Source organism: Neopsephotus bourkii, unplaced genomic scaffold, assembly GCF_033783945.1.
Source record: "Neopsephotus bourkii isolate Nb327-2 ecotype Australia unplaced genomic scaffold, CSIRO-AGI_Nbou_v1 NB_1792, whole genome shotgun sequence".
Lineage (NCBI taxonomy): Eukaryota > Metazoa > Chordata > Aves > Psittaciformes > Psittacidae > Neopsephotus > Neopsephotus bourkii.
In genome coordinates, this window is record NW_026902266.1 from 9,999,391 (window position 1) to 10,026,241 (window position 26,851).

General features: G+C 37.7%; 1 protein-coding gene across 1 annotated transcript in view; it reads right to left on the reverse strand.

The window, feature by feature from the left end:
• INSC (INSC spindle orientation adaptor protein) overlaps positions 1-23,033 on the reverse strand; it is a 92,330-nt gene extending 69,297 nt beyond the window's left edge. Inside the window, exon 1 of the mRNA XM_061380156.1 lies at positions 22,944-23,033. Within this exon, the coding sequence (XP_061236140.1) occupies positions 22,944-22,996 (53 nt within the window). The 5' untranslated portion in view covers positions 22,997-23,033. The remainder of the gene's footprint in view (positions 1-22,943) is intronic.
• Between the last annotated feature and the right edge of the window lie 3,818 nt (positions 23,034-26,851).

The window sequence follows — 26,851 nt, forward strand, 5'->3', positions numbered from 1 at the left end:
TTACTGGTCTCTTCCCCTGACCTGAAGCCAGCAATGGCCTCTCCTTGCCACTTACTGAAACTTCAGCACCACCAGATTCAGTTTGGCATCTGCACTCTGGGATGATGGAGTTGCTCAAACCACCAGATGCCTCAAAATCAGTGCTACTATAGATAACATGTTAAAACCACAAATGGCTTGTGCCTTGTTAAGCATCTATCCAGCTTCTGGAAGGAGATAAATGAAGACCAGCCTACGAAACTTAGAACTAAACATTTGCGGTCAGGCTACAGCATTTTGTGAAAACATGCATTTGCCAATATATAAATGTCTATAAGGAAAGTAAAAATATCATAAACAGTTGTAATGTATAAGGAGTGATGTGTAAATTAACTAGAGCTTCATCGCACCTATGTAAAAGTCCACATAAATCATTTTATGCTAAGTGCTGCACCAATATTCCCAGATCTTTGTGTTTTTATGAGAAATCCTCACTGTAAAGTTGCCCCTCTGAAAGTGTCTGGAAATATTTTACCATCACAGACTTACTGGAACACTACAGAACATAAGGAAGACGCAATAAAACAAAAAGACCCCCAAACAAACAAAAAAAAACCCCACTACACAAAAAGCAACCATCAGAGACCAGTTAAGCTTGCTGATTAGCTTATGTAGAATCTCAGATAAACATATATATTAATTTTATTTATATAGTTAGAGTTTAAGTAGAGCCAGGTCCTTTCCTCTGTTGACTAAAGGGATAGTCAGAAGGTGAAAGGACTAGTTCAAACCATGTTTATAGATTTTTAATTTGTGCCTGGTACATTACATTGCTAAAACAGTAGGTATCTTAACATGCACATAAGCTATTGAGTACACAGAAGGTAAAGAGAGCAGCAAAAAAATACCATTTCCTGACAGAAAGGCAGAAAACGCCAAATAAACCCTGTTATCAGCAAGTTAATGATAGTATAAGGCTGCTAATATGCCTGTTTACTGGCAAAGCTGAACAGTATGTTAGTATCTATTATCACCAACTAAAATATGTCCATTGAATTTATATTTGTATAGTGTATATTAATTCCTACTTGCAACAAACACTACTGCATTAGTAGCATCATTTTAAACTAGTAAACAGACTAAAATAGCACCTCATAGCAGCCTTTCAATATCTGAAGGGGGGCTATAGGGTGCTGGGGATGGACTCTTCATTAGGGACTGTAGTGACAGGACAAGGGTTAAAATGGGTTAAAACTTAAACAGGGGAAGTTTAGATTGGATACAAGGAAGAAATTCTTTACTGTTAGGGTGGTGAGGCACTGGCATGGGTTGCCCAGGGAAGTTGTGAATGCTCCATCCCTGACAGTGTTCAAGGCCAGGTTGGACAAAACCTTGAATGGCATGGTTTAGTGGGAGGTGTCCCTGCCCATGGCAGGGGGGTTAGAACTTGATGATCTTAAGGTCCTTTCCAACCCTAACTATCCTATGATTCTATAAATTTCCAAATCCAATTAGCTTGGTGAACTCCGTGATATTGGCATATTTAGACTTAGTAACTGTTATGGACTCGGATCAGACTTGATGGACTTCATCTAACTTGATGAATCTACCAGACTTAGAAGCAGGCAATTTTAGCCACTCCTCTATTTGGACAATATGATTTAGATGGTGAATAAAACTGCTCTCCCATTGACCCTGCTGCTTGAGAGTCCATGTTGAAGTGTGGTGGGTGACTGCCAATATAAATCCACTGCTCCTAGATCCCTCCACCCAAATGTGTTGGTATGAGTTACTGACATGCTTATATTTTTTTTAACCTCCATTTGACCACTGGTGAAACTAAAAATTAAGGTGAACATCAAATCTGACAAGTGGAACTCTGTGATGGAGCACTTTAAAAAAAGTGTTGGCCTATTTCATTCTGTCTATGAGTAAGAGAGTCAGTTACTAACTGAAGGTCAGAGATAACTCATTTACAGCAGGACACTGATTATCACCTAAACTGTGCTTTCCTTTGCAAGTTCATTTCAGCAGTAGTATGCACTCATAAGCTACACTGGCTTGGATGTTCTCTGGACTGAGATTTCTCACCTAGCCAAATCTGCCAAACTACAGGGCATTTCTGTGTTCTGCACAAAGAAAAACAAACTTATACATCGAGCTAAAAAAATAATCTGCTGGCAAACTTTGTGAAGGATATTGGTTCTTTTGTTCAGCATGTTACTTGATCATTTGTTCTTCAGTGAGAAAGCAGATTCCCTTAGCTCCCCAAGCAAATTCTCTGATGAGTCAGATGAAATAGCTATTTCCTTCATCTGAGGTTAGGTCCTGAAAAAAGAAACTATTCTGCAATTCACAGACTAAAGCACTGCTGAGGAAGCAAGATCCCACCACTCCTGTTCTCTTTGCAAATGACAGCCTGGGTCTTGCAAAAACATGAAACAGTTCTGTTGTTTTGCGGTTTTTTTTCTGAAAATGAGGTACCAGAGCTGACAGGTCTTAGCTGTGGGCACAGTGGCACAGTCCATGACTTTGACTCTATGTAGTTCAATGCAAGCAGAACAGTATAGCCTGATGGAACATCACAAGGCAGATCTACTCAGAACACTTCCACTGCTTTCAAGCCCAACTTGCTAACTGCAGTATGTCAATGATCTTGAAGGGATTTTGCCATCAACATTAATTTAAATTGCTAATTACTGAATACATACAAAGTTCTCACTCCCATAAATAGCTGGGTATGTTTCATGCATTGTGTGACAGAAATGTCAAGAAGGCCATCAGCAGGAGAGAATATGATCAAGATATTAATCCAAGTTCATCCCAGTTCATTGCTTCTTGATTCTCAGGCTACACTTGTAATTGCAGAGGACAATATTCCTCATAGCCTTATAAAAACAATATGCTGTAAGAGAGAAGTCCTTATACACACTTAGCAGGGAGAAACAGAAATGAGAGGAGAAAAACAACACTGGAAATAATTTGGGGCCACAGACCATGGCAATGCTTATTCACAATCACAAGCAAGGACTAATTTGGAGACTAACATGAGAGTCCATGAAAACAGTGCCAGTGCCTTGTTGAACTTTTTTTTCTCTTCTTCTGAATCTGCTTTAATTTCTAGTTTAATAACAAACACTACAGCTCTCTGCCATTTTCAAAGGAGTTATGACATGCATTATGAGCAGCACCATTAGCCTTTCCCCCTTTACTATTTACTCATTTAAGGTGCTAACCCTACTGATTAAGTAAAGCCTGGATTGCCTAATGAGGGAAGCAAGAACCATTTTACAGGGAGTTATGAGATCAGTATCACTTAGGAGACTACAGAAATCTGGGGACCCTCAGTCTCATCTATTGCATTGCAGTTCCAGCTAAAACTGTCTAAAAAGGGGTAAGAAAAGGATAGCCTGATGTTGGCTTTTCTAAAATTCACATTAGAACATTAATCCTTCAACAGAAAAGTTAAAAAGATGAAAACTAGCAACTGTGTCACAATTACTAGAATGACTTGGTAAAAATACCTAACAGGAGCATTCAAATAAGAAAGTTCTTTCTAATGAAACAAATTCAATATTTATGCACATGCTTATATACTTCAGAGGACTGAAAATTCATTCTTACATTATCAAATCTACTCTCTGACACCAGAAGCAATCTTACCAGATAATTTGTTCCTATGTGGTTTAAAAAAACTCTAAAGCTGATTTAATGTGGACTCAAAAGTGTTCTATTAAGTGGCTATTCCAGAATTGTACGGCTCCAGTGGTTACAAGTTTCTTATTTCTAATCTAAAGTTTTTAAAAGCTAGTTCATTACCATTTGGATTCATCTTTCCTTTAAAATAAGAATTAATCACCCAAAGCATTTCTAGAAAGCAAACACATCTTCTCAGTTTCTGTTCTGCAAGACCTAACCAGAAAAAAATTTTAGGTTCCTTTTATGAAACTATGCCTCTTTCCATTTCCCTGCCCTAAACAGCATAATAGATCTGTAGTTGCTGAAAAATTCATTTTTTACTGAAAGACTTGATATCATGCTTTAAAGCAAATGAAGTCTCACAGTAGCTTGAATAATGACATTAGTACACGCTATCTCCAAAAATATTTAACTTCATACAGTCTAGAACTGATCTTGCTTCCTTCATCGCCACATCTTACTGCAAATGCAGTCACAGTCATCTCATTATCAACTAGTATACATAGGTCCTTCCCTTAATTTTGTTTTCCATTGAGTGAGCTACAGATTGTTGCAGACATTCTTGTTCTCATCCCCTAAATGCATAACCTTGAGATTTCAATTACTCATCCCTTCAGTACTTGAAGTCTACTTCTAATACCCTGCTTTCAAAAATAACCTTTGCCATTACCCTTTCCCATTTTACCCTTTGCCTAATAGCTACTGTTTTCAGTATTTACTGGTAAATTACTACATCTATAATCTCCACTGAATTTTTTATTAAAATGGAAAATAGGGGAAACAAAGTTATTATTCAATACAATCGTCTGGCAGGTTCATATTTTGTCATCCCTTTTCCTGCTTAATGCCAAACCTTTTGCAACTCTTTACTGAATTTCTTCCTTTTCCTTTTCAGTTCTGTCTTATTCCACCTTCTGTCACTCCTTAGATATAAGCACTATGTTTTGCTACTTTCCGCTTGGATTTGCTATAAAAGTTTGATAGCAAATTCAGCAACCTGAGTAATTTTCCTGTCTTTTGAAGACTGAGTTATGCTTTGCTTCTACCTCAGATACATTTCTTTCTCTTTCCATGCACTTGACAGTCAAAACTAGATGTTTAATGTTCCTGTCTGTAACTAGAAATTAAGTCTTTGTTCAGTCAGGGTATTATGACATTGTTTAATGTCTACTCCTTACTAATTACATAAACATTTCTTCTTTTAATCTTCTCAGTTGTTGGATTCAGAAGTATTCGTGTATATCAAATTGCTTTTCTAAATAAAAGTCTTATTGGAAAAAGCATAACTGACAGTACATGCTAGAATAAAGTCCTAGATAGTCAAATCACCTCTTAAGAGGCTATTTAATAAACACAGACCTGCTATGTTAATCTGTCCACCTGACCCTTCCTTCTACTCAAATTAGGGTACAACAACACACTTTGTGTACATGTGTATGTGTGCACATACACATATGACATTTCCTTCTCTACACACTGCACCCTCCCAAGAAACAGATTGTCTAAGGCGCTGATCTAATTGGAAGAGACCCTGTTTCACTCCTGCCTTTTGAACGTAATTCAGAATTCTGGTTTCTTTTTCCCTCCTTCTGATGATACCACTATTTTATTTCTGCATAAGTATCCACTGCTTTGTTGCCAGGGAGAGACCCCTAAGCCAAGCATATGCAGGAGATATTTGCACGCTTTTTGCTGTGCATGGCCAGATTTTTATTTTCTGTATTACTTAAAGCTTGTGTGGCCATCCAGCCACAATAAATTTTCTCAGAGCAGCAGGGTGATCTAGTGGATAGACTCCTTGTGAAGAAATTTAAAAATCTGAGTTCCACTCTGCTTTTTTATTAATATTATGATGAGTTTTGTCACCTCCTGCTATACTTCTGCTATACTCTGTCTCTCTCCTTTGATTAGCCTATCAAGTGACACTTTCTTGCTTTTGCAGTAGGCGTTGCACACAGTCTTCTGATCTTGATTGGAGCTTTCAGATACTACTATAACACATGTACTGGGGAAAGACAAAAATCTAAGTTTTACAAAGCAACCTTGAGAGGAGCTCTGAAGACAAAATAGCAAAAGGAGAAAGGAAATGAGCAGTTATTTTTACCATCATAAAGCTGCTTTTGAATGAGGGACAACAGCTGAATTGTGAAGAATGCCTGAGGTAGAACAGTCTCATTAAAATATAAAATCCAAAGCAATTGGATTCCAAAACCTGAAAAAGACAAGAGTTCAGGAAGGTTCTTCAAAATGATGAATGAGGAAAGGAAGCAACTACAGCCTGGTTTCCTGGTGAAAGTAAAGATGAGAGGATTAGGAATCCTGCAGATTGCTTGCGCCTTGGAAATAATTCATTAGCGAGGACTTTTCACCTTACTGCTATTCACAGAAACTCTGGTAATCCCAGATGTAAAAGAGGAGCAAGGGAGAGAGCAAATCTTGCTGCCAAGAGCCCTATTGCACAGGTGTCAATCTCATCTTCAGAAGGGAACAGGTGAAAAGAATTACATACCATGGAGGATAGAATCAGGTGCCTTTTACAGGGACTGAAAAAATATAAGTAATGGCAATAAGGGAAGACAGAATAAAAGTTCTCTTCTTTTTCCACCTTCTTAGTGAGTAGAATGAAACAGCATATCTATTTATTCCTCTTCATTTAGCAAGAGCAGGGTTTGGGTCACTGTCAGTGAATCTGGAACAAATGAGTTATCCATGATTCATAAAGGGCTGCAGGCTCCATCTCCTGCAGTACATTAAAAACAGAACAACGATGGTTCCCCCCAAAAAAAACTAAAAAACACCTCAGTCTAATATTATTGCACAAAAACAAGTCAATATCCCTTCTTAATTATTTATTTACCATTAATACACTCTTACTGGTTGTGAAAGTGACCTGGGAAACAACTAATAGAAGGGAAAAAGTGTAGTGAACACCATTGTTTTTGCAATAGTACATGCCAGGTTCAGTGAATTAGCCTCTGGCACCAAACATAAATAAATGGGTATTTTATGTGAGTACAGTATTTTGCATTAAAAACAATCAAAGGATAAATGGAACTAGGTTTTTGTCCTGCTGTAATGCTTTTTGATACATCACAGTAGACCAAGCAAATTGGATGTGAAATTGTATCATAAACGGAAGCAAGAAACTATTCCATAATATTAAGTCTATTATCACTACCAGCCTTAACTAATTTTTCTTCATACAAATTACTGTGGGATAACAGAACTTTACAAATGGAAATATGTGTCTGATAAACAAAAAAATAAGTGGCTTATTCATTGGATAATCTCTTTCACTTTTCCTTTGTCAGTCTATTATGAGAGTAAAGTGTTCAGAGGAAGGAAAAAAGCTCTTAAGTGTCTGATTAACAATCCTTTCCTGGTGCCATTATATAATCAGAAAAATGAAATAACTTCCTTCACTGTATAGGGAAGCAAATATGAGTAGATTCAGTTTTCTATGCGATTTCTATGTTCTACTGTTTTCCAGAGTGCACAAATAAATCAATTTAGCTTAAGGAATTTCATCACTTCATAAAATTGTCAAAGCACATGCTCAACAGTTTCTCAAAGTCTGTGAGTTCTCAAGCAGAATGCATTTTCTGTAGCTGCAACTAATACAAAAATTCAGGCAGGAATCTCAGTGCTAACTTGGCAGACTGTCAACAAGCAGAAAGCTGTACAATTCAGATTCCACCCTTCACCTGACACCTGTTTCTGGAAAGACTTAAACAATACCTTGAAACCAAGATCCTAAATCTGAACATTTGAAACAGGATCAAAACTGTACATTTGGGGCCATCTCTAACATAAAGAGAAATGGAGTTTCTCTCTCCAGTGCCCCCTTGTTCAAAAGTTTCATTTAACTAAATTATTAGACTGGAGTTTATGCGTAAAAATCAAAGCAGCTGAATTTTCCCTCCGAATATCCCAGAAATTAATAATTTAAATAGATAAGCTCTTCAAAAGGCATTGACAGGTACCTCCATTCTCTGTTACCAATGAAACTGGTATAAAGCACTACCACCACCCCTCCCAAACCAAACAAGAAAGTGCCCCTGCTTTCCTGCTTCTCACTACTGCTATGCACAAAAGGTGAAGGCAACCCATTTCCAGTGGACAGCAGAAAAGAAACACCAATAAGACTTGTCAAAGAAAGAGGCATTCGCAACCGTGTGAAGAGGGCAATATTATAAACAATAATAGCCCACTAGAACTTCCCATTACATTCAATTACATTCAATTCTCTATGTAAACGGAGGGGGATAATAATCAATGCTACATGCTGCAAACTTACTCTAACTGAATCAGTGAAAACAACATTAAATATATTCTGTCTGTATTTTGCCAGATCTGTGCTGACAACAGAAATTATATTCTTATTATATTTTTATATCTTTGCTTTTCTCTTCCCTTTCCACCTTTTACCCACCTCCAGACCTTCCAGACATCTGACATGAACTCAGAAGTTTTGAAGACTTTAGATCCTCACAACTACTTGGGTTGCGGAGGGATGGGACTGAATCCTTTTCCTGTGTTCAGGAAATACCACTTTGTCTTAGTGCACACTTCATCTATTAAGTATATGGCTGGATTTTCTATTGAACAAAGCCTTACTGGAACTAATCTTTCCTGTACTTCACAACTGCCTGGAAAGACGGCGAGTGATAACAGGAGTGAAAATATGACAGGGCAATAAGCCAATTAAATCATTACCTTACTTGTGTCTATATTCTATGTATACGTTCACTTGTAGAAACACACAATTTAAATCAAATCCCATGATATTACAGACAAAAAAAAAAAGAAAAAAAAAAAAGAAGACTAGATCCAGGGGACTACAAACGAAATACCAAAATGCTGTAACACATCAGCTCTAGCAGTGGCCAGACATTTTCTGAGCATGTGTTGCGTTTTCTTTTTTTTTTTTTTTTTTTTTTCTCTTTCCCTAATCATCCCTTTCCTTTGTCAGAAAAGTTTTACATACCAGACTTAACTTGAAGTTAATGAAGAGTGCATATATATGCAACCCATGCTAGTTAAAACCATAGCACCTGTGGGATACTAACAGGACAAATATGACTCAGAACACAGAGCAATTCCTTTAACACAGTTTAGCTTCATATTCCATCTGCTAGCTCTTTATTGTTCTAACATTAGTCTCATGCAACAGATTTTGCTGGAAGCATTTGCCTATCGATATATATATAAAAAATATTAGGGCATTTATACTGAACTTTGTCTCAATTCAAGGGATATATCTAGGCAATAGAAGCTATCTGAGAGAGGTGAAGATCTCTTTCTTCTGTTTGCAGATGCTTGATTGGAATAGAAAAGAAACATTATCTTTACATAGAGATAAATATTTTTGAAATCTGAAATATTCAAATGGAAAAAACTTTTCTCAGCCAACTGTAATCAGAATTCTTATTAATCTGTTGCATGACTTCAGTTTTGAGAAAAACAAATGCAAAGACGTGATAAATGGTCCTACACCACCTTATTTCCCTTCCGTTTTATTCACTGACCTAAGCTGATGTGAAATAATCATCTTTTGCCTGCATATAGCAGTCATTCAACTGTTTATCTTCACAATTCTTGAGAACACTGCAGAAGTGTTCATTTTGCTGCCTATTAGCAAAAGGTTCAACTATTTCTGGCATAAAGGAATGGCAAAATTCTAATGTCTTCTCTTATGTAACCATAGTAAATTATCTAATCTGTACCACATTTATCTGCTGAAAGTGCAAAAACTTGTCCTAACAAGCTGCAGAGATGTATACAGACCTCTGATGATAATGAGCTGTTTTCACAGTTAAAGCTTTTTTGAGATATAAAACATAACTAACCTCACTTCTAGTTACTGATTATTTCAGGACCTAATCTGAGAAGTGGTACTGCTGTACTCCAGCACAAGAGCTATTGGAAGCTATATATAGGTTAGAATAAAGCTAAGGTTAACACACCTGAAAAAAGCATGTAAGATTTCTGTACAACCTTTGTGAAATATTATGCACATTCCATCTTATCAGTTTTATCTTTCCTGATTCAATGTCTAGGTGAGCATATTTTCCAAGGGCATTTTTTCAGAATATAAAATGGATAATCAGGGTAGAGGCATATGTGTTCATATGTGTTCCACTTAAGTGTGCTTTTACACACCACATCCATGTACAAACACACATCGAGGGAGGTCCAGATGAGTAAGGGGAGAAAGAGTGACACCAAGTATATAAAAAGCTAATACAAATGGAGGGGTGACCTCCCCACATAGTTTTGGTTTTCTTTGTAGCCTCTGTAAACAATTCCAAGAAAATCTCTAGTGTCATTGTCAAAAGCATCATGTATACAAAATAGAGCAGTGACGTCAAAGTATACCTTGAGACACAACGGGGGGACAGCATGAGAGAGACTTATTATTTGTAAAAGGTAAGAGTTATAAGACTCAAAGAGAATGGATCATTCAGAAAAAAAACCCAAAAGATAGAAGTAGAGAGGACAAAGGGAATGGCAACAAGTTTTTGAAACATACAGAGCCCTTTCCATTTGCTCCAAATGCAGTTTAAGCATCTCTCTGGAGACACAAGATCCTGCACAGATTTGCTAGAGGAATAAACTGAAATAAATTTTTCTGTGCTATTACACTATGAATAGACTGTGCTAAATGTTTATCGTACATGTCCCCATGTTACATGTAATTAACAAGCAGATAGCCAAATGCTGTCCTACATTTTAATTGAAAAAAACAGAGATGTGCAAAGAGCTTTTCTGTGTGTCCCACAAGCGAGCACACACACACACACACACACACACACACACACATTTAATTTGTAAGCAGGGAACAGTATCATTGCTAGATGCTGGAAAGTTCACAATGGTAATGGGACAGATGGCTTGAACTCATCTACCATTATGAAGAGAGTAGTAAAGCTTTATTTTCCAGTTACTCATGAGGACATTGGGCCTGATTCATCCTACCTAGCACTAGCAAAGGCTGAGAGTGGATGCAACTGCAGTATAGCTCTGACCCTATCGCAGACAAAGCAACTGTCAGTCTGCTTTAGATTTCACTTCTGTTACCACAGTCCTTACAGCACACACAGAGCGCTGGTGATGTTCTGTGCCTGCAGACTTCTTCCACCATGGTTTTCTGCCACATATACTCTTGGATGTTATACCGCACTTACAGTCCCACAAGGCTGGTGTTCTGCTGCCTTAAAGACCCCCTGTGTGAAAACTGTTCAGTGGGTAAGCTGTGGAGGATTGGCTTATGCAATACAAACTAAGGAGCTGTTGCAAATGACTAGCAAAGTCCCTGTTTCTCATGTCACAGCAGACATTTAAATAAAAAAACCCCAAATTCTATGTTTTGGTTGTGTGATCAGTTGAAGAGTTGTGCAAATTGATATTGAAGTGTTAATTTAAATAGTAAAAAATGCTCAATTTGATCATCTACTGAGGAGCTTGCACTTGCAGCAACTGGAACTAGAGTAGAATGGTGCTGGGTCTAATGCACACTTTGAATTATCACCCTCTTACAGCAGGGCAACTGTGTGATAGTTTACTCAGTTGGACTGTCTTCAAACTTTAGAAAGAAAAAGACACGTTTTAAAAGGCACTGAGATCAACCTCTCACCCAGCAACTGAGCACAGAGCACGTTGAGTGCAATGTCAGACCCTCAGATAATAAAATGTCTGGGGAAAGAAGGGAGGGCAAAAAACAAACCAGAACAATCTTTTTCCTCTGGCAGTTCAGATGATACTGAACAAGAACTTTTTGCTCTGTAGCAATTTCCAAAAGGTTGCTTTCAACAATCTTGCCATCAACTGAATAACCTCAATCTACTTTGATACCCTTTCCTGGTTCTCCCCTTTTTCCTTTGATAATTTGCTCAGATTTCCCCTGTTTTGCTCTTATCTAATACCTATTCTCAGCTCAGTCTTGCTGCCATTCAAGTTAGTGAAAAAATATTACTATTAGCTTTAGCTGGACAGAATACTATGTTCTTAACATAGATATTTTCTATATTTCCATTGTACCCTTGGAATAATTTCAACAATAAGGTATTCAACAAAAGGCCAGTTAAAAAAAAATAAAAAATAAATAGAAACAAAACCTGAAGCGTCATGCAACATAACAAAAAGCTTTTTTTTTTTCTTTAAACACATGTAAAACATTATGTATCTATAGTCTTTTAGGTGTATGACCCTAAATAACATATACATATACACACACATATATGCTTCATCACATTCTGTAAAACACTGTAAGAAACAAAAAGAATCAACTGGTACTGGTAACAATTGTATTTCAGCTTAATATTAAACTCCTGTAAGCATTTCACTCCATCATTCAAAATCCCTCAGGGTTAGTATGAACTCAGAAATCCAGCCTCTAACAGACAGTAGCAAATTTAATGAGACAAAAAAATGGGGTCAGACCAGCACATTTCTTAAGATCATGATATTGATTGTCAAAAAGAGAAAAAGGCAAAAAAACATTTACAAAGTCATAGCATTGTTCTGCTGGCTTTATAAATTTGCTCATTACAGGTTACAGAACAACTGATTACAAGACCCTCCCACCATCCCCAGGCAGCAGTGAACCAGATTAAGAGAGACCAGACAATTAAGCAAGGAAGAAATACTCAGGAAATGTGAACTGATGCAACAAATACTTTATTTAACACAATATAACTTTAGTATTTCTAAAATAAATAACTGAGAAGACAAGTCATAATAGGATCATCAAAATATCCTTAATGAAGTTATCTATTTTAAAAAATCTGACTGTGGGAAAACACCTCTGAAATAACAAGGTATGGAAAACTAACCATTATCCTCTGTCATAGATACAGTTATAAGGAGTTTAGTGAGCTCACTTGTCAGGCAACACCGCCATGAAAACAGTGAAAGATAACATGTAAGGAAAAAGTTTTTGTGAACAGAAACATACTCTTCAAATTTTCTGAGAGCAGCTGCTAGGTGGTATTCAACATTACCAATCTGCAACAGTGCAATAGCATGATGCATCCATCAGGCATAAAAAGGCATAGCACATTCAGTGAATCTGGTGTCTTGAAAATTAGAATCCCTTCATTGGGCTGATCTCTTTGAGTTGCATGAAGAGGTGGACCACTTGGTTCTCTTTTATTTTTACTACCTTGTGTGTCACAGCCATACCAAGCTATCATAGTGTTCTGATCCTGTCATGCTCTACAATATCTTACACTGTACTCATTTTTCCTGTTTAGCCATACAGTTGCTGGGAAAGGTTCCTTCTATATACCACTTCCCCACAGTTAATACATAGGTTAAAGCAGTTCAGGCTTAGTGTTCTTTGATGCCAAGAAACTCACATGGACAATACAGAAGCCAAGAATGTGGCTTCTTCACCGGCTACCCACAGTTGAAACAGTGTTATATAACATAACATTATTGCACAACCATTCAATCAGAGGAGCTATCCAACTGTCATGGTAGGTTTTAGGAGGTCTTTCCTAACCCTTCATGGCAAATAAGACATCTAGATACTTCAGATTATGCCAAAATTTAACTGAAAACTGTTAACGATGTAACAGGTGTAAAGTGTAAGTCATTATAATAACAGGCAGGGAATGCTGAAATAGTATTCCAATTTTAAGGACTGTCCTGGGTTCAGCAGTAGCAGTCATTTTTTTCTCCTTCTTGGTAGCTGGTGCAGTTCTGCATTTTTGACTTTTGGTCTGGGAACAGTGCTGATAGCACCAATGTTTTTAGTTACTGTTCAAATGTTTGGTCTGGCCAAGGACTTTCTGAGCCTCATGCTCTGCCAGGAAGGAGGGGAAGCCCAGAGGAAGCAGAGACAGGACACCTGACCCAAACTAACCAAAGAAGTATTCCATACCACAGCACGTCATGGCCAGGATGTAACTGAGAGTTACCTGGAAGGGCTAGGACTGCAGGTTGGACGAGGTATCGGTCAATGCCTGGTAGGGCTGGGGGAGCGAGTTACCGGTCGGTGGGTGGTGAGGTGTTGTATTCTCTTCCCTTTTTATTTCCTTTGTCATTATTATTATTGGTGGTAGCAGTAGTGATTTGTGTTATACCTTAGTTACTAAACTGTTCATATCTCAACCTGTGGGAGTTGCATTCTTTTGATTCTCCTTCCCATCCCTCCGGGAGCAGGGGGAGGGAAAGAAGGGGGGGAGTGAGAGATCGACTGCGATTTATGGCTGATTTTGTTTATACCACAACAGGACTAAGATTACAATATCATTACTTCACAATTAAAAATTTCTATGAGCTTCTGATAGTACAGTAAATATATCCTAAACTTCCAGAAATCCATCTACATTACTAGCAGACTTCACAAAGCAGACAAGTGTCAAATTGCAGTAAAAACATTTGGTAGACTAGAAGAAATCAAAATATTTGTGTCAATTAATGCATGGTTCACATTGCTAAATTCACAAACATAAAAGACGACTCCCGTGTGCAATATAAAACCTTAAACACAGAAACAGCTAGCAAGACTCTTCTGAAAACTGAGCACAGACATCCAACAGGACTGCTAGAATATTTGTAAACCTGAATAGCTTCTCTTCTGAAATGTGCTACAGAAAAACAAGTAAACAAAACAGACCACAAACAACACTGAATTCTTTGAAAAGGCCTTGCCTAGTACTAGGGAAAATTTGCATAGAAGCACGAACCATGGAGTAAAAGTCATAAGAAAAATGGTTAGAAGAGCTAACCACAGGGTGCAAAGTCGACAGGATTACTAATGTGGTTCTATTGCTGTTATTTCAAAGCCATTAACCCACAGGTCCTTTATGAAAAGGATACCAAGTCCCAGACACAAGATACTCATTGGGCAGATGGGGACTGCTATTTCTGTAATACACAAAAAGAAAAGAGACTTTTCTATAGACTCCCACATTTCAAAAATAAGAATTCTGAAAATAATCAGCCAATTTTCTTCTATGATAGGCTATATCACCACTAGCTTGACCTCCTTGCATTACTTTGTGTGTCACATGCTATGAAACATGCTACGAAACATGATACTGACCCTGACAAGAGGGATTTAGGAGGAATGATAGTACTTGATCATTTAAAGAAGTTCACAACTAACAGCAAGTCACAAATATGAAATTACAATGTTAATGAGAAAAGGTCTGGTGAGACCAGTTGAACAGATTTTTTAAACTCATCGATTTTTTTATATTTTAAAGTCACCATAACTTCACAGTTATAATGAACAAATTCAAATTTTCTTTGGCTTAAAAGCCAAAATTCTCTTGTGACTTCTAAAACTGAACATCAAGCGGTTTACAGCATAGCTCTGGAAAGTAGTATGTTTCTGCAGGATGTTACAGAACTGAACGTACAGTGATAAAACTATCAGAATGAAAAGGTTCAGAAAAACCTTGCATTCTGGCAGAGTGCATTACTGTCAGAACACCTTCCTTTCTTTTGTAGTACTCTATTCTTACAGGTTACTGCAAAAAGAGGTTTCTCAAAGGAAAAAGAAAAAAAGAACAAAAAAGAAGAAAAACAATGTTCTCAATTCCCCAGCAAGTATTCCATTCTTAAGTGTTTTTTAAAAACTCAGAGAGACATGTAAGCACACTGAACTCTGGAACTCTGGAATTCTACAGCTCTAGCTCTTGTATTACAAATAACACAGTCTTTCTCCGCATGCTTTAAAAGAGATGTAACAAGAGTCCCCAATATCTTCCAAATAAAAGGGATTTAGGGAAGGCAGGATTCAAATTAGCAGGGCAAGATTTATATACAGTAAGTAGTCTAAAATGCAAACTGAAAATACAAATGCTATTTACTACTTCACACAGAGTGTTTGTCAGACAGGACGCCAAGTTTACAGATGTAGAACTACAAAACAAGCTCTTGCTTGTTAGCAGCAGACACTGTAGGAAACCATGAAATAGAAAGCATTCAGCACTTAGAAGATGTCTAAAAAGTGTAACGACAATCACTGATTAGACAAAGCATTTAAAGCACTTGTACTTTAACATGTTTTGTGAACTTAAGCACAGAGTTATGCACACTTACAAATAGATTGTTCATTCTTGTGGAGTCAAAGTGTTGTAAGAAAAAAGGAAAACAGAGGCAAATCTTGTGAAGACAGGCACTAGTAACAAAAGGAAAAACAAAACGTAGAAGCCATGCAGATAAGAAGTACAAAGATTAAAAAAAAAAGAGATCATTAAAAAAAGAATAGAACAGAATGAGATAAAAGGGAATAACCTTTATTCAGGTTAATTCACAGAAGTCACGTTGCTAGGAATAAAGTTTGGGGTTTTTTTGTTGTTTTTTTTTTTGTTTTGTTTGGGTTATTTGTTTTGTGTTGCTTTGTTGTTTTTGGGTTTTTGGTGTTTTTTTTTTTCTTATCACTTTTCCTTACTAAGAATATTTTTTCAAGTTTGGGGATTTTTGTTTTTGGTTTGGTTTGGATTTTTAATAGAAATTCTATTTCTATTATAAAAAAGTAATCCATTTTAGACTTCCATATTTTTTATCTCATATGTCCATATCCTCCATAAAGTTCTCCATGTTTGTAAATCCTGATTTGGCAGAGAAACATGTAAATCTTGTTCTCTGCAATATCAAAATTCTTAGTTTCTTTCCTTTATTTCAAGTCTCAACTTTCAAATTTTGGCAAACGTGTCAAAACATTAATTGATCCCAAAGAAATAATTATTCTTCCAGTTTTTAGCATCATTTCAATCAATACCTCTTTCCCCACTGGACAAGCAGCAAAGCATTTAACAGAATTGTGAAAGAGAACATGACGCCCAGCATTTCATGGGTGGAAGTATCCTATAGGTCTAGAGATAGCCTTAGAAGTTTTGGTTTACTTAAAAACTGAAATTTATTTTGAGCAATTTATAGATCCATAGAATGGTTTGGACTGGAAGGGACCTTGAAGATCATCTAGTTCCAACCGCCCTGACACACGCAGGGGCACCTTCCACTAGACAGGTTGCTCAAAATCCCCCAGGGATGGGGCAGTCACAGCTTCTCTGGTCAACTTGTTCCAGTGTCTCATCACCCTCACAGCCAAGAACTTTCTCTTAATACCTAGTTTAAATCTCTTTCAGATTAAAGCCATTCCACCAGGTCCTATTGCTGTACTCCCTCATAAAAAGTCCTTCCTCTTCTTTCCTCTAGGCCTCTTTTCTTCTCAATGCCTCACCTGTGTTTGTGCTTGGGATTGCCCTGATGCACATGCAGGACCTCACACTTGGCACTGCTGAAATTCATAAGGTTCACATGGGCCCACCTCTCAGCTTGTCAAGGTCCTTCTTGATATGAATTCATCCAGAGTTCCCTGAAGTCTGTAACAAGATGGTATTCCAGTTCATGTCATCTGCACACTAAAAATAAAACGCTTGGTTTCTCTCTCACTATGGATTCTTTAAATCTTTCAGTGTTTTCCTTGGACTTGGAAACCAATCAATATTTTTTTCTCTTTTACTGCAAGTCCTCACTCTTTAACCCCACCCCAAGTCATCCCCAGTTCCCCCTGGATCAAAGTGGACAAACACATTGTAAATTTCCACATATCAATTTCATGTCTTTACATATAATCAGACAGGGAAATACAGTTGCGGAAAAGTATTTTCTCTCAGAATCAAGACATAGTTATCTCAAATTTTTATACCACAAAATTTGGTGGCTCTTCTACTTTACCTTTCTGTACCTTTCACTACTGTTAATTCTAGGGCCATCAATAGGTGTGTTGCTAAGCTTCTGTGTCAGCTATGGGGGTGGCTTCTCACACAGAACTAAAGCCCTACTCTTGCTGCATGTTAGAGAAGAACAGATTATTACTTTGGGAAAAAAAAATTCAAATCTGAACTTTAAGAACATACTGATTTATGTGTGCGGCACTGGCAAACACCAACTCCCAGGTTTTGTTCTGAGTTTTGGGGGTTTTTTTGGTTGGCTCGGGGAGAGGGGAGAGGGGTTTGTGTTTGCTCAATTCGGTTTGCTTTTTTTCCCTCAGTAATTTCCATCTCTTACATAGTGTGCAGATCACATGTAGTTGCTACAGCTTGTACAGCTCTTTTCACCAGAGTGTGCACGCACAGTGAATAGATCTCCATGCAGATATGGAAAAATAGCACTGCAAGAAATAAGAAAAGCTTAGGACAAACAAAGTAGGTGAAAAAAAAGAAATAAAAAAGACCCAAAAGACATAATGGAATGAAGTCAGATTTCTTAGGAGATGATAGATACTCTAACACATTCTTACTGACAGAGGGCACATAGATCTTATTTGTATAATGGGACACCTAAGGAGATCCTCTAGAAAAGTTACAAGAACACATTTGAAAGAGCAGTATAAGGCTATAAATATGCATGGCATGACCTCATTCATATTGTTCTTTCATAGGACTCTGATCTTTACTTCAACAGATGAAGAAAGTGACAAAAGGAGGAAGGACTGTCTTTTGGTTAAGAACTGGAAGACAGGAAACCTGGATACTATTTTTGCCACTTTCACAGAAGTCCCTTATGGCAAACTTTTTCTGCATTGGGGTATCCAGTTGAGGAAGTGAGACTGAGAGATGAAATGCTACAAAGGACTTAACCACAAATACCTAGATTTGAAAGGCTTGTCTACTTTCTTTGATTCATTATCTTCACCTGAAGGAGTGACAAAATTCTCATCGCTACCGGAATGATAATGCAAACTTATAACAGAAAGCCACATAATTATAGCATGGAAATCAGGAAAAAGGAACCATAGACACCTCTTGGGTTTATCTTCCTGGTCCTCATATTCAAAGTATTGACCTTTCATAAACAATCAAAAAACTCTTAAACATTTAAATAATCAGCACTGCCCTTTTTATGTGAGTTGAAATCATAGAATCATAGAATAGTTAGGGTTGGAAAGGACCTTAAGATCATCAAGTTCCAACCCCCCTACCATGGGCAGGGACACCTTGCTCTAAACCATATTACCCAAGGCCTTGTCCAACCTGGCCTTGAGCACTGCCAGGGATGTAGCATTCACAACCTCCCTGGACAACCTATTCCAGTGCCTCACTACCTTAACAGTAAAGAATTTCTTCCTTATATCCAATCTAAACTTCCCCTGTTTAAGTTTGAACCCATTACCCCTTGTCCTACCACTACAGTCCCTAATGAAAAGTCCATCCCCAGCATCCCTATATGCCCCCTTCAGATACTGGAAGGCTGCTATGAGGTCTCCACGCAGCCTTCTCGTCTCCAGGCTGAACAGCCCCAACTTTCTCAGCCTGTCTTCATATGGGAGGTGCTCCAGTTCCCTGATCATCCTCGTGGCCCTCCTCTGGACTTGTTCCAACAGATCCATGTCCTTTTTATGTTGAGGACACAGAACTGCACACAATACTCCAGGTGAGGTCTCACGAGAGCAGAGTAGAGGGGCAGGATCACCTCCTTTGACCTGCTGGTCACACTCCTTTTGATGCAGCCCAGGATACGGTTGGCTTTCTGGGCTGCAAGCACACACTGCTGGCTCATGTTCATTTTCTCATCATATCTATCATCCCACCAGTATCATCATTGATTTTTGAAGCTCTAAGGATACTTAGACAATGTATAAAATAGTCCAGCAGCATTGCATTTCTGAAGATCAGGAAAAAAACTCTCTGCCCCCCTGCCCACTTCATTTCTGAAAGTACTTCCAAGATACACAGGCCAAATTTCAAGCTCTTTCATCATAAATAAGTTTTTGTGCTTGGTTTTTCATTTAATTGGTTGGTTTTGTTTGCTTGATTTTTTTTGCTTAGGTTTGGGGTTGTTTGTTTTTTTTTTGGGGGGGTGTTGTTTTGTTTGTTGTTTGTGGGGTTTTTTGATTGTGGCAGTTGTGGTACTTTTTTACTTAATTTCCATAGAAACCTTTATTCCTCTTTAGAAAATGCCTCATCATGTTGTATTTCTCACAATTGCCACACTGAATTTAACATGTAATCCAAGAAGCAAAAAACTGTGTCCTGTTTCACTTTGTTATGTGCACTTTTTATTTAGCTGAATAACTTCAGATTCAGCACCCCAAATGTTGAGTTTACAATCCAATCTAGAAAGTAAAGAAACCATGACTACAGTGAAAAGTAACAGTGCAAATTACAATTTTACCTTAAAGAAAAAAAAGCCAAAAAACTTTTATTATACAAGAGGAGGGGCAGGGACAGAAAAGAAACACGTTGGCTTTACATTTGGAAAAATTCACCAGAAGCATGGAAAAAAAATACCAATAGAAAGATGTGAGGAAAGGGTCACAACATTTTTCAAAAGCTATACTGAAATAGCTGTACTGCAGAATGTGGATACATATGCACACCTAAGGAAAATATACACACTACACATGCTATAGCGAACTGGCCATCACTGATGGCAACATTATTTTCATGGTCCTCCAAAATGCTCTACACAGGACTACTGACATTTTTTGGACAGTAACTCAATCAATGTTTTATGAAACTGATTTCCAAACGTTTTCTCTCCTGAGACACAAAACTATCACTGATTGTAAGTTCCTAACTCTTTGAAATGGGAAAATAAAGTTCCTATAACAATAATTTGATTGGGTTTCTTTTCCCCTTCACCCACTTAAACTTGAGAAGAAACTTCTTCTCAGTGAGGGTGACAGAACACTGGAACAGGCTGTCCAGGGAGGTTGTGGAATCTCCTTCTTTGGAGACATTCAAGACCCGCCTGGACACGTTCCTGTGTAACCTTATCTAGGTGTTCCTGCTCTGGCAGGGGGATTGGACTAGATGATCTTTTGAGGTCCCTTCCAATCTCTAACATACTGTGATACTGTGATACTGTGATGGAACAAGACATGGTTGCAATGCTGCACAGGACTGACATCAGTTGATTTGGTGTTAACTTTTCCCTGTGACAGAACACAGCAGTATGTGCCTTCGAGTCCCTCTCACAAAAAAGCAAGAGCATGAACTGGAATTCTGGAACAGACATACATTCTAGGCTTGGTTGCAGGATCAATGAAAATATATAGTACCTGCATCTTGTATTTTGAAACCTGACATAACCCTTTTAAATTCCCTATAGGATCCATATCACACCTTTACCTAATCCAGAGAAACTTAATCTTACATAAATCCCATTTCTTTGGAAGTGCTATTATGTTGAGTGTTGAATAATAAAGAAAAGCATTTCATACAATTCCTGGATTTTATTGATCTAGTCCGCACTATGTCCTTTCTGAAAAAATCAGGGTAAAACCACATTTCCTCATTTTCACTTCCAGCCTTCCCTGTGCCTTCACACCTGTGACCACTGACAAATTCAGTCTGCTCATTCTGTTTCATGGGCTTTCTCTGAAATAACCCTCATCAAAAGGCAAAAGGATTCTCTTTCAAAACACATGTAGAAAATGAGAGGTTTATATTTTCTTGGGGGTGGGGGACTGTATTTATTTCTTTTTAAATTTTACCATATAGAATCGATCTGATGAGCCAAGCTGTTTGACAGAATATAGTGCTTACTACATGGTACTTCTCCGGATCACTTCTTGTGCTAAGATATATCATAGTGCAGAGTGGATGTAAGGTGAAATGGATTTGTTCACATAGTATGGCAGAGTTCTGCTTCCCTGAATGCCGTAGAACTGACCTGAAGGCAGTTCCGTTTTTCCAGAAGTCTCTAGCTTACATAATACAGTGCTTTCAGTTCTGTGCTGCTGCTAACTTTGACAGCTGCATATTACTGCACATTTCCAGTCTGCAGCTGACTTCCCCATTTTTTGTATTGGCACACAAAACTTGCCACCATCAACCCTTGCCATTGACAGGACCTATTGCCTTTGGTTCTGTTTGCAGCTAGTTTTCTACTACAGTAAGAGACTTCACTGGCCCTTTTGCCAAGCTATATTCTTGGCACAGCAGCTGGCATTAACAGCTTCTTTGACGTTTTATCCAGGATTCAGCTTCTGGAACCCAGTAGAAGCAAACAATTAACCTGGATGTTTGGCACTTTATCTGACTATTGGGTTAGCCTGAGCATTTCCATGGTAAAGTCATTAGTCTTTCTTTTCTATTATGTGCATCTGAAGTAATATTCCATAGCTTCATCCCATGAACAAAAATTAAACTCGTAAGTATAATAGGACACCTCATTACAGTTTATTCTAGTCCACTCCATGCTTGGCTATTCAGGACTTCGAGGACTCACTTATTTCCAAAGCAAGTTTTGGCTAGAATCCAATGAACAGTTACAGCTAGAACCTAATGAACAGTACCTTGGCACCTGGGGTCCCCAAACTATCTTCCTCCACATAGCATTTCTTCCAGAAGACAATATACTCATGCAGTCTGTGACTGTGAGTGACTGTGAACTTAATGGCGTTATCAAAGTATCTGCTAGAAGACTTGGGTAGGAAAAGGTGGAGAAATATAAAATTCCTGATCAAGAAAAGCATCTCATTTTGAGACTGCATGTCAGCAGCCAGTTAATTACAATAAAATATTACAACCTGACCCGAAAAAAAGAAGACTATAAGAAAGACTGAAATCTAAATCCGTTTTATTTCTGATTTTATTTCTGCATTCAGTAGCTATACAACACCCCCCCACCAAAAAAAAAAAAAATTAAAAAAAAAAAAAACACCAAAAAAACCCAGCACAACACAAAACCAGCTGTTCCACAAATGAAGTCTGTAGTTCTATGAGAATGAAAAAGGTTATTGTATTATTTTTTTCTTTTCATGGAATGTCCATTTTGCTGAAGTGAAAATATATTATGCAGATACAGCTACTAGATGCCAACCAACAGCCAGATTTTTAAAAACATTTGATTAGTAGAATCACCAATGTCTCTGGTCCCACCAGGGTACCAGAGACCAGAGAGATTATACTATAAACTTCGTATCATATACCATATCGTATACCTGAACCTGAAGAAAGTCAACCAGGTTAAAGAAATTTTTATTTATAGTGTTCAGCAGTTTTCACAGAGTACAGTAAGTTTCAGTGATTTCCATCATGACAGAGAACTGATCCAGTAAATAAAATTACATCTCTACTGCAAACATGTTCATCCATTTAAAATGACGGCTGCATATTCAGTCACGATTTACCAGACTTCAGGCATGCAAATTTGCAAATGTCTACAGAAATGCATTCGAGATTTCCACATTAAAAGTGAGGTTTTAAGCATATTTGGATCCTCAAAGGAAAGTGCAGCTGCAGCCTTAGAGGCATTTAAGCACTCAAGCCTGGATGACAGAGTGTACCACTTACCGCTGAACTGGTAATGGAAGGGAATCTAAGTGGTCCTCACCCTTAAATGCCATATTTATCCTGTTCTTACATGCACTTCCCCATAGGCTGGAATCTAGAAAGAAAACAAACACTTGTTTAGTAAACATAGGGAAACTCAGGCCTCTTCAGTTCAGGATGGCATGGCATTCTCCTACTGTTCTGTGGAGCTCATTATAAACAATTCAAAACCCTCTCCCTCAGGCTACTACACAATTCCAACAGAAAACAAAGGCCATTAAGAACATAAGCAACACAGGGTCCACATATTCCTGAACTTCCTGGACTACTGCATGGATCATAGCCATCTGGGCTGAACATTTCTAAGCTATTATTTAGCATCATTTATTTTGAATTAACTTGAACTATTAGCATGTTTGTAATTGTTCAGGTTATTGTGATAAAGACTGCAAGAGAAAGCAAGTGTATGCTCATGTGATTTCAGGATCATTTAGTACTACATTTAGAGAGAGGCCCTTGATGTCTAAGTCACTGAAGTACGGGGTCCTTCCATGTTAAGCATGTTTGGTTTTTCTATCAGTTTGAAAAGCTCTATACATCTCTCCTCCATGTTTTTTCTTTCTACCTGGTAACTAAGAGACACATCCAAACACTATTGTAGAAAGAGGCAAGAAAGGAGGAAGAAGTTCCTCATTTTTACACACACATAAAAAGTGCCACTATTGTAGAAAGAGGCAAGAAAGGAGGAAGAAGTTCGTCATTTTTACACACACATAAAAAGTGCCATCTCTCTCCCTCTACTTTTAATTTGTCCTGTCTTGCATTAGGGCCTCACTTATTATAGGTCAATGTATATTCTCAACACAAGCCAGGGAGGATTTATTCTACTGAGAAAGTTGAAGTCATTCCCACTCACCTACCTGGCTAGAGGAAAACTAATGTAATAATAGGATATATTTGAAGGAAAAAGATTAATCCATTACTCAAGAAAAACTCAGAGATGAATGAACAAATTTGGAGAAAGAGACAGGAAGAGTGGGAAAAATTATGTTTTTGCAGATTCAGAGAAAATCCCAAGATCAATGGCTCTCACTCTTTTGATTATTGTCATTTGATTATTGTCTACATTCTGCAAGCTGAGTCAGCCAACATTTAAGATATTTGCAACCCTAAATTGCTCCTAATTGACACAAGATGGTCCTCAGTGTCTCACCCAGCAAACTGATCTCATTGTTAATGTATGTTCTTGTCCTTTCTCCCTGCCCCGATCTCACAAACTGTCCTGAGTACATTAAAGTATTACAACCAAAGTGATGTATTCACATGTTCTGTCCACTATCAGACACCTGCTTACTTCTGCAGTAGTGTTACCCTGAATCATCTTAGTCCATGCATTTTGTGAAGCAGGATACTGAAATCTGTGAGAAGAATCTGTTTACATAAAAAGGTGGCATGTTACTGAATTCTCTGATTTAACAAGATGGCAGATATTTGATAGATTTTGCCTGAAAATTCATATGCCCAAATATGAAGGTATTAGTATGTATCCTTCTGCTCCCATGACACATCAAGATCTGAAAACCAAACTTACTGTTCTGGTGGTTTTTGAAAGCATTATCATATGATGCAGAGATTTCATTGACACCTGGAATAAACAGGCTATCTTCATTTATTTTTACTATTAGGGTTTTTTTTGTCTTTATCAAAAACACTTAAGATGGGCTACTTCCAATAATTATCATTATTACCACTGTCTTCGTTTGGAGAAGATACTATTAATCAAAGATAAACACATCTGCATAAAATCTTAACCTCCAAGATGAAGTTTCCTCTCCTACATCCTAGTGTGTAAAGGACTGAGAAAACAGTCTTTCAGCCTGCAGAAGTACAGACTTCATTGACACTAGCTATCTTTTTCTGCTCAGCATCAGGCACAGGATTTACCTTCTTATGCTACCAACACAAAATCAACATCTTCCCTCTGGCAAGCTCAAGCTACTTCACCATTAGCTCAGCTTACTAAAGACTTCTATTCATACAAATCAAAACATCTGCTTGTACTCCATTACTTGTGACCAGTGACAATGTACACAGACATAAATTATATTGCATGTCATTGTTCCCCATAAATTAGAAACCTGACAAAAATGCAGTTTTGTATACACTGCCTTCCCATAAAACACACATTTATATTATGGCAAAGAGCCTTTAAAAACAAGATCAACTCCTACTTAGAGTCACTTATGCTCCAGGAGCAATAACAAAATGCTGCACCAGTTTCTTAACCAAACAGCCTACACTACAATTAGGTATTAGCTCAAATATTTAAGCCCATGGTTACTCTTGACAACATGACGAAATGTTCTTCCCAAGCACCTGGAAGTCTGCCAAGAGACAGAAAAGTGCCACACTAGCCCACCTAAACCCATGACTACAAAAGAGGTTGGAGACCCAATGACTGATAAGGTAACAAGCTTCTGGTCATGTTCAGAATGGCTCCTGCATATGCTGGGAAATCATGGTGCTCAATGCAGACGTTCAGTTTTCAGTGGACTCATTCACCTTTCCCAGTAAGAAAAAGGCAACTGTATTTCCTAATAAAGATCCTGACAGGACTGATGAACCCTTCTGTTTAGCTAATGCTGCTTTTTATTTTATTAAAGGTCACAACACTGTGTTGAGTTCTAGACAACATTCCTAAAAGGAAGGTCTCCTAATATAACTGACTATTTAGGTTACTTCCTAAGCACCACCTCAAACCAAAGCAAAAAAGCTTTCAGAGTATCAAATATTTTGTCTTCCACAAAAACAAACAAAAAACCCAAACCAGAACAGGTTGCATTCAGTCAAGGTTACAAGATTGAGACATGTCTTAACCTTTTCCAATAGATGCTTCCTCACAGATGGTGAAAACAGTGACTGCAAGCAGAGCTACAGATCTGAAACAGTGCCTGAAGTCAGACACCTTCCTCCTAATGACCATTTGAAAGATGCTTCTCTGACTTAATTGCATAAAAACATATATATATGCTTTGTTATATGCTACACATGTATATAGATGCACTCACATTTATGAAGTGTATAGATACTAATAGCCAATACCAGCAAAGTTGTCCAGGAGAAGTTCATGGTTATTTCCTCTGGCTTCAGTGGCCACTGATCAAGGCACACAGCTGATCAGAGATGCTGTCTAGGTAAACTTGTACAAAAAAATAATGCTACTTGTAGTTCACAATATTGGTCATTTTGGTACAAGCCTTGGTGACACTTAAGCTGAAATAAAATAGTCACCCTTGGACTATTATAAGGGTTTTTTTAATATCTTATATAGAATTTTACATAAATTTCTGCACGTAGACTTGTACTGCAATTATAGATAATGACTTATAATTGGCTTAACTCTTTTCATAGACAACAGTGTGTTCATGTGGAATTAGATATATTCAAGGCAGCAGTCTCTCCCTGTCCTTCATCTTTCTTTGTCATTTGTCATGTCAACACTGAATTAGATTTTAAGATGTTGTTTCCTCATGTTTGCTGGATAGATGTAGATAAGCAGACCACAAACCACGTTTCATTCCTGTGAAGGACAGTCAGCCAAAACGTTCTTTCAGAGAACTACTAGACAAGACAGAAACTAAGCATCACACATGAAACAGCATGTAAGCACTGCTCACAGATAAAACAGTGTCAGTAGAGGATATGACCTTCATGGGCAAAAAAACCACACCCTAAACAAACAAAAAAAAAAAAAACACCCCAAAGCCTTAAGAAAAAATCCCACAATACAACCCAATAACAACAAATGAAAAATAAACCACAAAACAAACCAACCAACCAAAAAGACACACCACCAAGAAGAGGTGTTTGTGCACAAGAGCCAGGCCTGGTGTTGACAACTGACAGAGAGAACTGAAAACAGCTTAAAG